The following is a 17,870-nucleotide window of genomic DNA, read 5'->3' on the forward strand; positions in this document are numbered from 1 at the left end:
ACTTTTCAAAAAATTACCGAAAACCTCATAAACACAAACGTCCTAATAAAGACATACAAAAAAATAACTGTTTCAAAACACATCAGCTGAAATTCCAGACCAAATAGGTGTCTGTTGCTGCAGACACTTTTATAAAAAATACCACAAAAATAGTAGATCTAGCCTACAAATTAGACAATGAAGAATCCAAATGGTTCCAATTAGCTTTATATCTAACAGCAGAACCTAAATACAAAATAACAAACCCAAAAGAGTGTGCACGTACTGCCACACAAAGCTTGACAATAACCAAATGCCATATCATGGTATCACTAATAACTTAGACATGTCCTACTTCCAAAAGCTCTCCAACAGCTTAACTTGTACGAGCTACATTGAAGCTAAAGAGTATAGTGGTACCCAACTCCCTGATCCGTGTGTTAGAAGGAACCAAGGACATTGTGGGGGAAGCTTCCCTCATTCTCATAAACAAGATAAGGCAAGTCAAGGAATAATTATGTATTGTAGAAAGAATGTTATTTTGATATTTAAGCAAGCCCTGGCAGAAGATTGGGAAGAAGTACAAGGGCTATTAAGAACTGTTACAGGGATTTAGCAGAAGACAGCCAGAGGGTGAACCAACTGGACCAGGAGAAGAGAGTAATTCTCATGGGTTTTCATCTAATTGTTCAATCAGGAACTACAGCACAAGGTTATTAGACAATGGCCTGGAAGTTGAACTTGTGGGAGAAGGGAGTCATTCTCCTGGTGTTTTCTACATTTGTTGAAGTCGAACTCTTACCAAACATTATTAGAAAACCACCCATAGGGCTGATCTCACTTAATCTGGAGAAAGGAGTCATTCTCTTTGCACAATTTGTTAATGTCTTTTGGTTAGTGGTAGGTCTAGAGTAGGATAATTTGGACAGAGGCTGGACACTTAGTTGGACAATCACCCTGATGAGTGGCACCCAAGTTATTCTTTGGTTGGGTGGAGAAACCCTTTAGTGATGGGGAGAGAGAGAGAGACAGAGGTCTTATTATCTTAAATAAAGTTCTAAAGTAGAAATGTCACCCCTTTCTCCAACTCCTTCCTCCAGCATGCCACTGTGCCTTATGTTGGGGAGCTGTTGATGACTGTGAGGTAAGGGAGGAGTGCTTCAGTCAGAAGGCTGTTGAGTATGGAGGCAGGGAGGATGTTGTTTGCATGCAATGTGGCCTTGAGGGATGATAAGGTTGAAGTGAGGCCTTCTATAGCTCGTGTCTTGAATGTTGTCCAGGTAGTTGTGGTTTTGTGTGATGGATGTGTAGTGTGCTGTCAGTTGTGACAATGGTTTGTGTTTTGGTGGATCATGTTGATCTTGTTGAAGAAAAAAGAGTTGATGGCCATCGTTTTTATTCAATGGTGTTTGATTCGGGTGGCTCCGGCAGAGGTTTGATGCAGTGCTTTATGGCCTTGAAGACAGCTCTGCTTTCACTGATGGCCTTGGCTATGGGTGTGTTGGTAGTAGTTGGCATAGGCAGTTTTGGTCAGTCACCCTGCATGTAGCACAGCGTACCTTGAGTAGGGCGAGGTCTAATGTGCTGAAGGATTTTTGCCAATTCGTGTCTTGTTTTCTGATGGCTTGTTTGTTGAGGTTAAGTTTCTGAGTGTACCAGGGTGCTGAAGATTTAGGTTTGAGGGTGCACCATTTCACTCGGGAATGGTGGCTGATGTTCTTTGTGGGGGTGGTGTTGAGTTCTTGGAGAAGTGAGTTGCAGTCCTAGTTCATCAGAGGTAGATAATCATATGTGAGGTGTAATCTGGTGAGGCCTTCTGTGAGAGCCTCCAATGGGAAGTTCTTAAAGGATCTGAATGCTTGATTGCTTAGTTTGCAATGGTTTGCTAGAGAGGTATGGTGTGGCTGATTTCAAATGGGATTGCCAAATGGTCCCAGCAGTCGAGCGGAATAGGGGCACTGTGAAGGAGGGTGGGCAGTGCAGTGATGATGTTGAGGATATTACCTTTCATGTGAGTTTGTTGTTTAGTGTGCTGTGTAACGTTCAGTGTGTCAAGTAGGCACTGGAGGACTTTCTTCAGTGACTTGGTTTCTGGGTTGCCAGGGATGTTGAAATTGTAGATGAAGATGTTGTTGGGGTTGGGTTGTCTGTAGTTGAGATGAAAAGTGAATGTGGCCATTGGGGAGAGCAGAAAGTGGCAGGTGGTGACATCCAGTTGGGTGCATGGCCCAGATGCCTTGCGAATAATGTCGAGGGCTCGAAAATCTTGTTTGGAAGGTCTTATAGAATTCTTTAGCTTTTGGGGTGAGGAAATCTAGGATGTCTGTGGAAGTGGATGTCATCCAGGTCTCATTAATGAAGAGGGCATCCAACTCATGTGTGGTGATGGCGATGTCAGCTCTATGGTTGATTACTGAGCGGACATTTGCGAGCATCACATTTTGTGTAATGGTGGATGAAGTGTGATGATAGAGTATAGGGTGGCATTAGTGAGGACCCCTCATTGCTGCGGTGCAGATTCCATAATGATGTTGGTGAGCAGCATGGTTGGTGATGAGTGGTGATGGTAGGGATGTAGGGCTGGAATAGAGAACTGAAACACATTTTTGAGAGCTTAGATGATGTAAAATGAACAGGTGTTCTGGGTCCTTCTGATCTGAATAGGTCCAAACAGGAATTGCCCTTTTCTTTGTCTGCCCTTGACTTCGGACACCCAGGCGTTAGACACCCTTGACCTAAGTGTTAAGAACAGAAAGGAAAAGGCAGCGCTTAGAAGGGGGCTTAGGCCGCATGACCTAGAACCACTTGTCCCTGCTCACCAACTGCAAAGGAAAAGAGGCTGGAGGGCTGCCTAAATCGGGAGGGAGGAAGGGGCAGCAAAACTAGGCACCAACAGATTATCAGTGATGTAAAAATATGTATGTAAAACATTTTACCACAAACATGTGGTAACATGTAAGGACATTTGTAGATAACATGGTACCTCCCACAAATCTACCCACAGACCTGCTGTTGGGTCTTTGAAAATTACTTCAAATCATTATGTATTATTGCTGCATACAGCATACAATAGCTGAGCTGCGGTTTACCTCCCCTTTTGTGAGCATGCTTGCCACCGTTTAGAAATGCATGCCGTTCCTGACTAATTGGAGTGGCAGCAACTACTCTGTAGTACACTCACAGCACAGCGAATGACAACTATACTTTTCTATAGTGGATGAACCCACAGAGACCTGTTAAAATTATGCTGCACTAGTGCAATGTGCAGGGAAATGTGCTAATGCGTACATTTCAAATGATATTAACAACTGTTGATACTTGGATATGTGCTATTCTCATTGACATTTGTTCACACTGGAGCCAAATAACCCTTTGAGGGAAGGATTTATAAGCACCAATGCATCAGTGTCGCACTAATTGTCACATACATACATTAAGTGGCTGGCACCTCTCATACTGTCTGCATTGTATAGTACATGCACTGTCCATTATTCAGGGATCCTGTCCAAAAATGTCTCATCCTGTATTATCCCTCTTATTTACAGTATGTGAGTAGTTACATGTTATGTTGTAAGGTTCCTATACCACACAAAGTTGCCACCTGCATGGTTTCCTGGTGCCCTAGGGGATCTGTAAAGCAAGGGAGAAGTGGGTAAGTTAGTAGGACTGAGTGGGAACAAGAGGAAGATAGCTGTAATGTGCTGTTGACACCATTTGCTGAGGGTAGGTGTGTTTTCTGGTTGTTAGCCACCATGTGCTGTTGGGTGAGGCTATGTGTAGTTTGTTTCATTGCTGTGTTGTAGTGAACTGCATGCAATTTGATGTGTTTTGCAGGTATGGTTGTGTTCTGTTGAGAGTTTGAAAGGTGTATGCAGCAGGGTCAGTTTTTAGTAAGGTTGGTTAGTGGTATTGCTCTTTCCTAGCCCCGCAGTTATGACTAGCTATTTTCCATGTTCCTGGTGGAAGCAGAAGTGTGGGGTTTTAGTAGGGTTATTTAGTGGCAGTACTATTTCTACCCCCAGTGTACTGAGCAAGTGCCACTCACTTCCCTTTCCATTTAGTACTCCCTGGTGTGCAGCAGTTGCAATCCCCGTGGGTTCCTCTAGGGGACATGGGGGTTCCCTGTGCCCTGCGGTTCATCCGTTCTAAGATCGGGAGACCTCTCTCTCCCCTGTTTCCATCTTAGGTCCTCTATCAGTGGTTCAATTAAACCCGGCCGATCTCTCTCGCCCATTTCCCTTTTGACCCTCTATTGGGAGTTGTACACCACACCACCACACCCATTCAGACACCTCTCTTCTTCCCTGCACTCCACTCAAGTCTGGCCTACTCCCCACTCCTTTTAAGTTGCTGTGGTGTTCGAGCTAAAAAACATGGCGCTGGTGCGCAGTGCATTCTGGGGGAACTCAGAGCCATGATGGATATTTATCCATGCCTCAGTGGAAAGCGGCACTTGCTTTGCGAAACAACATGTTTTCAACGTTATTCGCTGATGGGTTTGGAATGCAGGCCTTCTCAGCCAAGGACACGGCGCTGGGAAAGCTAAGATCCGCAGGTGCCGGCTGGTACCTGATAACGAAGTTTGTTTTGGTTTGCTATGCTTGCGCCAAGGTTTTGAGATGAGTTATGGAATTGTTTTCCGGGGCGCTTAGGAGAGGGAAGCGCTCTGCTCCTTGAGGTTACTGTCGGTTGACCCAGCTGGCAATCAACGGTCACCCATCAATGCGCAAGCGCATTTGCCAGAAGGTTCGAGAAGGTGCCACCCCTTGTTGAGGAGGGCATATATGCGGAAGCCCTCAACGGTCAGACGGGACATGCACAAAGACCTCAGTCGGAGGGGGGACGCCCTGGTCCGATATACCTGTGGGCTGTTGTGCTCTTGGCCTGGCTGTTGTCGGGGTCTTTCAGCCGCTTCTGGCGAGATGAGGTTTTGTCAAGTTACGCCCATGGTGATGTATTCCTGCTAATTTCCTATGATTTATCTGATTTATGCTTATATTGTATATATGCCTAACTACGAATAAATAGCCGTATAAGTGCTACTTACTCTCTAAGCGTGCGTGTGGTTGTAAGTCATTGCGTTGTCTATCTGCGTTCAAAGTATTGGCTCTGCGGCTGCGCTGGTGATAAATTACTGTCCGTGCACTATTGGCGAGCAATACATGTTTTGGCTCTGCGGCTGTACTGGTGATAAATTACTGTCCGTGCATTTGGAGAGCAATACATTTTTGGCGACGAGGATGGGATGGTTTGTGATGAATTGTTCCAACCATTAAAGAATCCGGTTGAACGCAGATAGGTTTTGCTTACATTGCGAGCGAAAGGTTGTTTTCATTTGGCAGAGAGTGCTGGACGGTGTTAATCTGTTCTGTGTGTGTGTGCGTGTCTGCGCAAGTGACTGCGGTGTGGAAATAAATATTTATATATATATATATACAGAGGCTTTGTACATTACTGCAGTGATGAATAGTTTGTTCAAGAAAAAGGGAGTTCTCGCTGGCGGTGAATGTCCCGATGTAATGATTCCAGGGTGGGCGAAAAGCCCATATGATAAGTTGGCTCAGTTATGGGCATGCGGGGCAGGGCTGTGTGCAACATGGGATGGTGAGGTGGGAGACGCTGATCCGTCAGAAGTAATGTCTTGTTTACAACAGATTTCAGTAGAGAGGGGAAAGGAATGTGCCGCGCTAGGCAGGCGGGGTTGGGTTCTCCTGCATGCCTACCGAAAGATGCATCAGAAAAATGTGGAAATGAAGGATAATATTTTGCGATTGGAAAAAGAGTTAGCTGCTGAGAAACAGATTGCATTAATGCAGCAGATTCAGATGAAACTTTTCAAAGACAAAGCTGACAAATATCAGGCTGTGGCTGAAAGGGCAGCAGTCAGAGTAGCCCGATATAAGTATAGGAAAAGACGGGGAGGGGTCAACCAAAGAAAAGTGGCAGCGGTAATCGCTACTGCAGATGTAAATTGGGATCCCGATAAATGGGATGGAGACATCTTTGACTCAACAAGCCCAGAGAGTAGCTCGGCAAATGAGTCAGATTCCAAAGCAGAAATTAATCAGAAGGCAGTGGCAGCCAAGCCGGTTAGAAGACGCCGTGCTGGGCCCCACCCGCAGAACCCTGGAGGCGGTGTTGTAGATTTAACCACGTTGGAAGATTACACTCAGCAGGAGGTTGGAGAGATTATTACTCGTTTGAGGCAAAAGTCAGGGGAACCTTTATTGACATGGATGGTGAGACTACTAGACGGGGGAGCTGCAGGGCTGTTCGTGGATGCCACAGACTCACCGCGTTTTTTGCCTTTGTCCAATGACACCAGTGTACAGGAGGTTTTATGGGCAGGGCCGCCCCCTGATGAGAATGGCTAACCTCCACAAATGTCTTTGTTGGATTTAGCAGCCCAAGCATGTAACCGCAAGTACCCCATTACCACAGATTGGCCCAGTGAGGAAACAAAGTGGTATACTTTGAAAGAGGCGATTCAAAAGGTCAGAGAGCATGCCATGAAAGAGGCGATTCATATAGATGCTCCAGGACACATGGGGGCCGTGGCGCTCTCAGTTTCAACCAGAAACATGGTGATCAGAACTGCACCGCCCGCATACAAAAGTGTCATTATGACTTTGCTCGTAGGTATGACGGGCAAACCCACAGATGAAGTAGTGGATGCCATTCGGCAACTGGCAGATTTAGGGGAGTGGGATAGGAGTGACAACAGGCCACGGGAGAGAGAGGGGCGTAGCGAGAGAAGAACTGAAGGCAGGAGACAAGATAGCAGAGACTCCCGAGTGTCTAGAAAAGACATGTTTTTGGCCCTGTTAAAAGATGGTGTGCCACGGGAAGAAATTGATGGCATTGAAACCAGGGTCATGTACGAACTATACAGAAAGAGAGGGCTTGCAGCCAAGGAGCGCTACAAACAGGTTAAGAAACAGGTAGTGACTAAACCAGAGGGGGACACCACCCCTTCTGCCCCTCCTGAGGAAGAACAGGAGGAGGGGTCTATGGGGACACCTTCCCCGTACCAACCGACATATGCTGATTTGAGGAAGGTGGTGAGTGCAATGCTAAAGGCAGAGTCAGGTTACACTCATTCAAAATTTGACTAGGGTTATGGCCAAGCTCCGGCAGCGTCTGCTCGCATAAAGGTGGATAGGCGGCCCCATGTTAATGTCAAGATTTTTTGGGGGCCAGGAAATACGCAAGGGGTGCGAGCATTGATAGACACCGGGGCGGAGGCCTCTTTGATTCACGGGAATCCGACACGATTCAAAGGCAGACACTTTACTATTACAGGACTAGGGGGGAAGGAGACCCCCGCAGTACAAACTGAAGTGGAAATGAAAATAGGCAGTTTGGCTAGGCAGAAATACCAAGTGTTGATTGTCCCGATACCTGAGTACATAATTGGCTTTGACATTCTGGAAGGGTTGACTTTAGGACTTGGAGGTAAAACATACCAGTTTGGGGTGAGTGCATTAATTTGTACACCCATTACAGTAGGCAAATTGAAGATGCCCCCAGTACATGTGCCTGCGGCGACCAAGCGGGTAGCAATGAAGCAATACCGCATTCCTGGGGGGCAAAAGGAAATTTCAGACACCATCAAGGAGTATGTAGAGGCGGGGGTGTTACGACCTATCACTACCGCCTGGAATAACCCCCTTTGGCCCGTCAAAAAAGGGGATGGGTCTTGGAGGATGACGGTGGATTACCGCGAGTTGAATAAACACACTCCTCCCTTGGTGCCTGCAGTCCCAGATGCCATTACCTTGATTGAAAGTGTCCAAAAGTTTGAGGGGACTTGGTATGCAGTGATAGATTTAGCCAATGCATTTTTCTCTGTGCCAATTGCTGAAGAGTGTCAAGAGCAGTTTGCATTTTCTTGGAGCGGGCGTCAGTACACCTTCACAAGGTTACCTATGGGGTACATACATAGCCCGACTATCTGTCACCGGCTGGTGGCAGAGCACTTAGACAAGATACCGTGTAAACCGGACATACAAATCTCTCACTACATTGATGATATTTTGATTCAGGGCAAGGATGAGTGCAGTGTGCAAAACCAGTTAGAAGTCATTATGGAAGGATTGAAGAAGGAAGGGTGGGAGATTAACCCGAACAAAATTCAAGGCCCAGCTGAGACAGTGACATTTCTAGGAATTCAGTGGCATAATGGGCATCGAGAAATGGTGCCGAAGGCCCGACAGAAAATACTTGAGTTTACCACGCCAATGAATAAAAAGCAAGCTCAACAGTTCATAGGGCTGTTTGGGTTCTGGAGACAGCACATTCCCCATTTAGGGCAGATACTGGCCCCCCTTTACAAAGTGACACGAAAGAAATATGAGTTTCAGTGGGGGGAAGAGCAGCAGAAAGCATTTGAGTTGGCAAAAGACACCGTGCAGCAGGTGCTCGATCTATGGCCATTGAAGGAAGGCGAAGTGGAATTGAATGTGTCTGTACAAGACAATTATGCTAACTGGAGTATGTGGCAGAAACAGGACAGGAAACGTGTGCCATTGGGGTTTTGGAGTCGTAAATTGCCCGATGCTGGTAACTCATATACTCCATTTGAAAAGCAGTTGCTGGCATGTTACTGGGCCCTGGTTGATACTGAGCAAATGACGGTGGGCCATGATGTATTGATGAGGCCAGAAATACCGATTATGCAATGGGTGTTGAGTTCTCCTAAAACACACAGAATAGGACATGCCCAGGAAGCCAGCATAATTAAATGGAAATGGTACATTCAAGACAGAGCCAAATCAGGAAAGGGTGGGGTTGCAAAGTTACACGAGCAAGTAGCCAACATACCGCCCTCGGATTACATACCACCAGAAGTGTCTGAGAAACGCGAGTCTCCCGTGAAATGGGGAGTACCATATGGTGATTTGACCGTAGAGCAGACAGAGCATGCCTGGTTTACTGATGGCTCAGCCCGATATGTGGGAACAGAACGATACTGGAAAGCGGTGTCATATAATCCCAAGACAAAAAAGATTTTGACGACGTCAGGGAAAGGGAAGAGCAGTCAGTTTGCAGAGCTTTACGCAGTTTACCAAGCATTGAAACAAGAGACCCCTGGTCGATGTCATTTGTACACAGATTCATGGTCAGTGGCGAATGGGCTGGCGGTGTGGCTGCCAACCTGGCAAAAGAATGGGTGGAAGATTCATTCGAAAGAGTTGTGGGGAAAAGAATTGTGGCAAGATATTGCAGAAATGCTATCACAAAGTGAAGTCACAGTGTATCATGTGGATGCGCATTGTGCGACAGATTCATTGGAACGTTGGTTTAATTCTGTTGCAGATGAACACACCAAGATTTCATCTGTGGATGCGGAGCCTCAGGAAGACGATTTGGAGGGTTTGGCCAAGTGGGCTCACCAGAAATGTGGGCACCTTGGAGAAAAGGCTACTATCAGGTGGGCACAAGCTCGAGGAATTAGTATTCCTTTAGAGGTAGTGAAAACAGTCATCTTGCAATGTCCGGTGTGCCAACACCAACAGCATAGGCCTATCCCTCAGATTGTTCACGGCACGTTGCGAAGAGGAAAGTTACCAGGTCAAATTTGGCAGATCGATTTTATCGGTCCTCTGCCAATCAGTAAAGGTTGTCAGTATGCATGCACTATTGTGGATACTTACTCTGGATACATGATGGTTTTGCCATGCAAGCGTGCCACACAACTGAATACCATTAAGTTGCTAGATCAGATCACGTTGCATTACGGAGTGCCTTTGCAAATTCAAAGTGACAACGGATCACACTTCAAAGGCAAATTAATTCAGGACTATTGTCAGGAGAAGAGTATAGAGTGGCTTTACCACGTGCCCTATCACCCGGAAGCGGCAGGGTTAATTGAAAGAATGAATGGGTTGTTGAAGGAACAGCTACGTAAGTCTGGAGATGGCAGTTTGGCAGGTTGGCGTGATCGCGTGTTTGATGCGGTGCAAGTGTTGAATAATAGACCGGTGAACAATCATGAGACTCCATTGTTGCGACTAATGACTCCTGCTTTACAGATTCAACCCAACCTAGTTAGAGAGACTCTATTGTACTGGGAGATTACCCCGGGCTCTTTAGCTCCCTATCGGGCGACTCCCGAGTCAGCCGGGGTAGACTTGCATTCTCATGAAGAAATCAGATTAGACCCGAGAGGGATTGTTGTGATTGAAACAGGGATTGGGGTACAAATTCCTCCAGAGCATATGGGATGGATTGCCCCTAGATCTGGACTAGCATTGAAGGGAGTTCAAGTGCTGGGAGGGGTCATTGATGCTGATTACCAAGGCGAGATCAAAGTCATCTTGATGAATAGTGGGGACCAAGTGTTACCGATTCATAAGGGTGATAGAGTGGCTCAGTTAATTATCATTCCTGTTAAGTTGTCCATGATTAAAAAGGGGGAGCCTCCCACAGTGTTCACTACCCGTGGGGATCGTGGTTTTGGCTCTTCAGACAGTATGATACCGGGTGCAAAGGTGTGGGTCGAAAGGCCAAGTGGTCCACCCGTGCCCGCAGATGTTATTGCATCAGGCAAAGACCAGATAGTTTTAGTAATGGAACCTGGTAAAGACAAATGGCAGTATGTGCCCGCAGACAAATGTTACCTAAGGGAGTGATTTTCAACACTGATATCTCTTTTCTGGGTTTGCCTTGTAGATCCTGTGTCTGGCTGGTGTGATTGTGGGACTAAATGGACTCCATTTGGGAGAGTCAAACGGCATGATGCTCCGGATAAAAAATGCCATGTCTGTGCCAACGATCAATGGGAGACCGATGATGAGGAGCAATGATGTCCGAAAGCAACTCGATACCGATGCCAAAAAGCCAGCCAGACCAACGACATGGATTCATGGAAGGCGACGGACACGTCAAGTGCAAGTCCAAACAACATCGATGCCAGCTATGCAAGAGGCGTCTTTAGGACGGCGAAAATATTCCCCGATGATTACCCAAACGGAGAATATGTGGACGTACCTGGCACAACAAGTACTTAACATTACGCACTTTTGCTTAACCGATGTGCCCAATGCTGAAGCTTTACTAACTACGTGTTTAGTTGCAGTGCCGACGCCAGTTCCGGTTCTAAAGCACATTTTTGGCGTCACACACAATGATTCGTTAGTTCAAGATTCCGATATCAGACAATCTTTTTCCGTCTATGAGTACTGCAGGTTTTGCAAGGAAACGGATCGCAAATGGAGAAATTTGACACGTATTATAACCTACAATATAACTCAAGGCGATGTGTGCTACTTTATGACCTGCGATGCTAAAGAAATTGGCAAATGCCAACAGCTAAATTTAACCAAACAGAAGAATCAAACTGTGTTCGAGAAACGATTGTGTTCACGAGTTCCAAGCACATGTACCAGTGTGAATAATACTATGTCTTGCAATCATACCGTAATAGCTGCCAGTCATCTAAATCATGTGAAACTTCCAACAGGATGGCTCTTTTCATGTGGTAACATCACATACACTTACATTCCAGCTAACATTTCTGGAGGTCCGTGTGCCTTAACTCGATTAGGACTAATGATGTTTCCTTTACACCCAGCAATATCTCGAAACAAAAGATCAACTTTTGAATCTGTGGGTCTATCCCCCGATTGTGATTCACATGTGCATTTGCTATCAGAAGCTAAAGTTCTAGCATTAACCCTTTCATTAGTAGGAGTTTGGGGTTTATCTGCTGGGGGGTACAAGTCTTTGATCAAATTAGCATGTTTAGTAGTAAAAGGACTCAATCATACTTCTCAAGCTTTAGAAGAGTTACTCCTTGACAGCAAAGTTATTAGAAAAGCTACTTTGCAAAACAGAGCTGCTGTCGATTACTTATTGCTGAAGCATAATTTAGGCTGTAACGCAGTTGAGGGTATGTGTTGTTTCAATCTAAGTGACCATTCACGATCCATTGAAAGTCATATTCGAGGTTTGAGGGATCTCATTTCTCAAGTGTCCCAAGAGCAAACTGGGAATTGGTGGGATTGGTTATTTTCATGGATTCCCGATATTGGAGGTACACTGCGTTATGCTTTTGCTTGCATTTGTATTATATTAGCTATTATAATAGCGTGTTGTTGTTGTATTCAATGTATTCCCAACTTGGTTTTAATATTTCGGCGGTTTCAAAGGCCGCCTCCTTTACCACTGGGCTATGGAAGGTAAATATCCAAGGGTGGATTGTGGTGTTCGAGCTAAAAAACATGGCGCTGGTGCGCAGTGCATTCTGGGGGAACTCAGAGCCATGATGGATATTTATCCATGCCTCAGTGGAAAGCTGCACTTGCTTTGCGAAACAACATGTTTTCAACGTTATTCGCTGATGGGTTTGGAATGCAGGCCTTCTCAGCCAAGGACACGGCGCTGGGAAAGCTAAGATCCGCAGGTGCCGGCTGGTACCTGATAACGAAGTTTGTTTTGGTTTGCTATGCTTGCGCCAAGGTTTTGAGATGAGTTATGGAATTGTTTTCCGGGGCGCTTAGGAGAGGGAAGCGCTCTGCTCCTTGAGGTTACTGTCGGTTGACCCAGCTGGCAATCAACGGTCACCCATCAATGCGCAAGCGCATTTGCCAGAAGGTTCGAGAAGGTGCCACCCCTTGTTGAGGAGGGCATATATGCGGAAGCCCTCAACGGTCAGACGGGACATGCACAAAGACCTCAGTCGGAGGGGGGACGCCCTGGTCCGATATACCTGTGGGCTGTTGTGCTCTTGGCCTGGCTGTTGTCGGGGTCTTTCAGCCGCTTCTGGCGAGATGAGGTTTTGTCAAGTTACGCCCATGGTGATGTATTCCTGCTAATTTCCTATGATTTATCTGATTTATGCTTGTATTGTATATATGCCTAACTACGAATAAATAGCCGTATAAGTGCTACTTACTCTCTAAGCGTGCTTGTGGTTGTAAGTCATTGCGTTGTCTACCTGCGTTCAAAGTATTGGCTCTGCGGCTGCGCTGGTGATAAATTACTGTCCGTGCACTATTGGCGAGCAATACATGTTTTGGCTCTGCGGCTGTACTGGTGATAAATTACTGTCCGTGCATTTGGAGAGCAATACAGTTGCGTTCATTGCATGGGGTGTGGGTGGTGTTCAATTGTTTTCATCATGTACGGTGCTGAAAAGCCAGGTTTTTAGAAGTTTTCTGAATTTTACAGGGGCCTTCATATTTTTGGACTTCTCTTGTGAGGGAGTTACGTTTTTATGACTAAGCAGGAGGATGCTGATCCACCACGTTTTTTTACTTGTGTATAGTTTAGTTTAGGTTAGTTTAGTTTAGTTTATTATTTATAGGGCGCGCCATACCCTGGGGCATCAGGGCGCACAAGACATGAATATGCTCAACTTAGTTACAGGTACATGTTAAGTAGGAACAGTGCAGGGTCATCCTACAATTTACAGTAAGCGAATATATACAAGGCCGGATAGAGGTCCAGAAACAAAGTTTTACAGGTGCAGGTATTCTTGAGGGGAATATAAGATAATAATATATACAGTAATAATATACAGGCACCAGGAACAGTTCAGTGCAGGAAGAAAGAGGTGAATTCAAATAGCCTGGTAATGGGGTGCAGGTAGAACTCCAGGTTAGTTCGCCAGTGAATACAATCAAGTCAAGCAAGTCAGTGTAGTTGGGTGTCATTTGCTCTCAACCAATTGGTCAAGTTCTGTCTAAATTTCGCAAAGGGCTGGGTTCTCTAATGCCATGGGGTAGAGAGTTCCACAGCTGCGCAGACTTGACTGGGAAGCTCTGTCCTCCTATAGTAGCGAGTTTAAATCACGGGACTTGTAGGCAGTTAGCGTTCGCTGTTCTTGTGGGTCTGGTCGAGGTTCTTAGATGTAGCCTGTCCTTGAGGTAGGGTGGTGCTTTGTTGTTGAGGCACTTGTGGTGTGGGATGTATTTACCCATGCATCCGAGCCCTACCTCAAAACTGTGCAGTACTGGCATTGAAAACATCATAATGGCCAGAGCTCCCCAGAAAATGCACAGGAAAATTCCATTTCGCCTATATTGTGAGCTCAGAGAGGCAATGCTGATTGCCAAAAGCAAACCCATACTGTTGGGAATTCATTTTTGCACAGTAGTCTGAACCCATTGGGAATGGAAATGCTGATTGCCAAATGCAACCTAGAATGGTGGGGAATTCATTTCTTAAATCTCAAAAATGGGTGCAGTACCAGTACTCACCACTATCCAAAAGCCGGCATTTTAAAACCACACCAGATTTTACTTTTTTGTGTAAAACTGAATGAACCCAAAGCAGGCTAAAGAAAGACTTACTGAGAGGTGGATACAATGTAAAGTGATATTCTGAAGTGACTGGAGGGTTTATAACAAGACTGGCTGAGCTGTGGATTGCAGCAGTTTAAGTTGCACTGGATTTAAAGACACTAAAATCGAAAATGTTTACATTAAATGAGTGACCTATGTTTGGTGTCACATGCCTTTGTAACTGTTGAAATGTCATAGTTTTGCACTTAGAATCAGCATTCTAGCTGCATGTGTAAAATTGCAAGTTAAGTTAAAAAGCAAAAAAAAAAAAAACATGACAGCTGAAAGTCTGGCTTAAGGAACTTGATTTTGCTTGACAGCTACCCCCATCAGGAGTGAAACTTGAGTCACAACTGTGTTCCCAGGCCTATCTTCCTTTTGCTGGCCACACTAAGAATATACCATCTATCTGATAATTGAATTACCTGTGCTCTGCAGGTGACTGAACAATGCAACTCCCTTCACCCAGGCAGAGGGTTTATTGAGAGGATCATAAATGGCTTCCTCTTGAACAATGAGCCCTCTCTTGACTCAGGCAAAGGTTTTATTACAGCAGTCGTAAAATATAGCTTCCTCTTGGCAGAAGCTGGGAGGGGCACTGCCTGTGAGAGCAAGCTGGCTTGGCAGAACTGGATAAACCAGTATTTCTACCTTGTGCTGAGAGGAAACCACACCCCTTTGTAGCCAGAATATTGTTTAGAAAAAGATGGATCATTCATAGAGCGGACATGTGAAAATTTTATAAATGATACCATAATTCTTGTGATTTTTCTGCCCACAGTTTAAGAGGTTTTTAGAACCGGTGGTATGTTCAGGGGGGTTTTAGCGGAAAAGTGGATATTACTCTAAATGTATGCATGTTAAAAATCTGAAACTTCATCAGTTAATGTCCATACTCCCTGCGCACATGTATGTAAAGTTGGGTCAATGTCAGAAATTGAAAAATCAGTTAAAAAGTCAATTATGTGCCATTTCTGAATGCAAGCTCTTAGAAACAGCAGATTTGGACAGAGACATGGCTAAATTCAGCCACACCATGTATATGTAATTTCAAGCAACTGTGTAACTGTGAAATATGTCTTTTATTATCAAATATAGAATGTGTGCAATCTGACAGAGGAGTGTCCTATCTGCAAGCCATAAAATGACATCCCTCTGACTCACAGTTCATTCCCCAATCAAGTGGGGAATGGAAATTTGACTAATGACAAGTGAGAGGGGTAACTTTAGTTATGACCAAACACACACACCCACTTGCAGAACATATAAATGGACCACTGAAACTTAGGTAGAGACCTTCAATTCCATTTGCTGCAACGCGCTCTGCCGGACCATACAACATCCAGAGATCCAGACTTCAAATTCATCAACCTCCAGAAAGCCAAACTAGAGACCAGACCAAAGAGAGAAAGCAGTGCTGTACCCAGAGAGAAAGCAGTGCTGTGCCCAGAGAGAGACCCGAGCCCAGTCTAAAACCCTGACCAGATCCGTGACGAGGCCCATTTAATTCAAGAATATAGTGTGAGTACCCAGCTGAACTGTGTAGAACCAATCTCTTAGTTTAAATTCATCTAATTCAATCTATGTAACCTAAGTAGAACTGCCTGATAGCTCCAAATCTGTCACCTGTCATTTTAGCTGCAAAATCTGCCACTTGTCATTTTGAGCTTTTAAAATTTGCAAAACCAAAAACGACCTCTATTAAATCGGTCATAACTCTGTAACCGTTTGGGCTAGAGACTTGCAGTAACTTTCCTTAGAAAGCTTAGAATCGTAGCTTTGAATCGCACCAAGAACCACATTCCTACCCCTTATAGTTTTACCGCAATCGCGGAACACGCATCCGCAAATTTTGCCGCGATTTGCACATTTCTTCACGTGTAAAAAGACAGCAGTTTTGCTTTTCCATTTGCCAGAAATTCGTTTAACCTGCTAACTATCCCTGCATCATTGCTAGTGTGAGCCTGGACTAATATTAACTAGATACCACTCACCCTGAACCTCTGAAAGGGAATTAAAAGCATTTTAGCATATTTTTTAATTCATTGCCAGCACATATCAAAGCAATTTGGGCCTGTGTTTTCAAACTTCTGTAGTCTAAGCTTGCTGGGGTGAACAGAATTACAGTTGATTGCATTTCTGAGAACTGTGTGCTTCCTTCCATTTCCTTGCATTGCATCAAGGGGGGGAGGGGATTGCCAGAGAAAAGTGATTACCTTGTTTGTTGAAATCATATTGAGTATTTTCTGTATTGCATTTTCATTCAACATTACATCCAGTTGAACCCTATAAAGCATTCTCTACCACATTATACTTCTGTACCTATTTACCAGTGTGCTAGTGCCAGATTCTCCGTTGTTAATCTTTATCATATCAGATTAAGTGTGCTAGTCAATTATTAATTTATTATAAAGTGTGATATATATATATATTTTAATTTATCAAATAAACCTTTTAACTTGCAAAACAGAACTACTTCTTGGCTCAGTGGGGTCAGGGGGATTCCAAGAGAGGGGTGTTATATAGGGGTAGTCATCCAGAACGCATGAACTGGACCTAAAGATATATCAATAAGGGTTTTCATTCAGTATTATAGACTAGGCGTTGACTTAGCTGTAGTGTTGAATTGAATCCTCTTACAAATTGGGGGCTCGAGCCGAGACGTTGGGTTAGATTTACCACTTGTGCAGCTTAATACAGTGTGCTAACTGACGGGATACATACATCCGGTCGGATCACCACGCTGCATTACGCTGTGAAGCATTCCTCAAAAGGGACACTCCAAGAAAAGTTCTGTTCTGCAAAAATAAAATACTAACTTCTGTAAATCAGGACAGAGACCAATCTCTAGAATGACGACCTTGGTAGATATGAAAATAGCCAGAGAGCACTTCTTACATAAATTATTTGTGAGAGGTGAATGGGCTGAGCAGGGCCAGGATGCCTGGTTGCAGGCCATCACGCGACAGGTCACTGAAACAGGGTCAGACTTATGGAGAGATCAGGGTCCATTACATGTGGCCCTGAGTGAACTATATATGGCTCCTAAAGCCAAAGAGGAACACAATAAGATTGCCAGGATAGCAGCATACCTGTACCTATATATGGGAGACATGCAGGATAGATGTGCTGAAAGCCAAAATCTGGCAAATAGGCAACAGATGGTGTTAGAGAAGGTCCAATCTGACCTGGTCTCTTCTGGGCAGAGGCTGCAGAGGAGCCAGGAGTCAGAAAATGACAGCAGACTGTACATCACTAAAATGAAGGAGGATATGGATGTGCTGCAAAAGGAAAAGTCAGAACAGGATACCAGATTTCTGGCCTTGCAGAAGGAACACCAAGAAGGTTTGGACTCCCTACTGCAAAGCCAGAAAAAGCTGGAGCAACAGCTAAACTTCAATAGGGCATGTGCTGAGCAGGTAGTCACCCTGCAAAGCCACCTAGATAGAGAGAAGGCAGAGAGCAATAAACTGATTTTGAAAGACCTGGATACCCAGACAGAGTTTGACCAGGAGCGCCAGAAAGCTGTTACCTTCCAAAGGCAGAGGGACGACCTGGCGGCACAAATGCAGGCTCTTAGTCAGGAAAGAGATGCCATAGGCC

General features: G+C 44.9%; 1 protein-coding gene across 3 annotated transcripts in view; it reads left to right on the forward strand.

Annotated features, from left to right (window-relative positions):
• The window catches only part of LOC138540387 (putative ferric-chelate reductase 1), a 552,853-nt gene that overhangs the window by 410,025 nt on the left and 124,958 nt on the right, over window positions 1-17,870 (forward strand). The window contains exon 14 of one of the 3 annotated variants that reach the window (XM_069641682.1): window positions 10,654-12,884. The exons of the other annotated variants lie outside the window; for them this stretch is intronic. Coding sequence (XP_069497783.1) covers window positions 10,654-10,787 — 134 coding nt within the window. The 3' untranslated portion in view covers window positions 10,788-12,884. Of the gene's footprint in view, window positions 1-10,653; window positions 12,885-17,870 lie in introns of those variants that run through there. 3 annotated transcript variants of the gene reach the window in all.

Source organism: Ambystoma mexicanum, chromosome 1q (assembly GCF_040938575.1).
Source record: "Ambystoma mexicanum isolate Mex_15411 chromosome 1q, UKY_AmexF1_1, whole genome shotgun sequence".
NCBI classification, from domain to species: Eukaryota; Metazoa; Chordata; class Amphibia; order Caudata; family Ambystomatidae; genus Ambystoma; species Ambystoma mexicanum.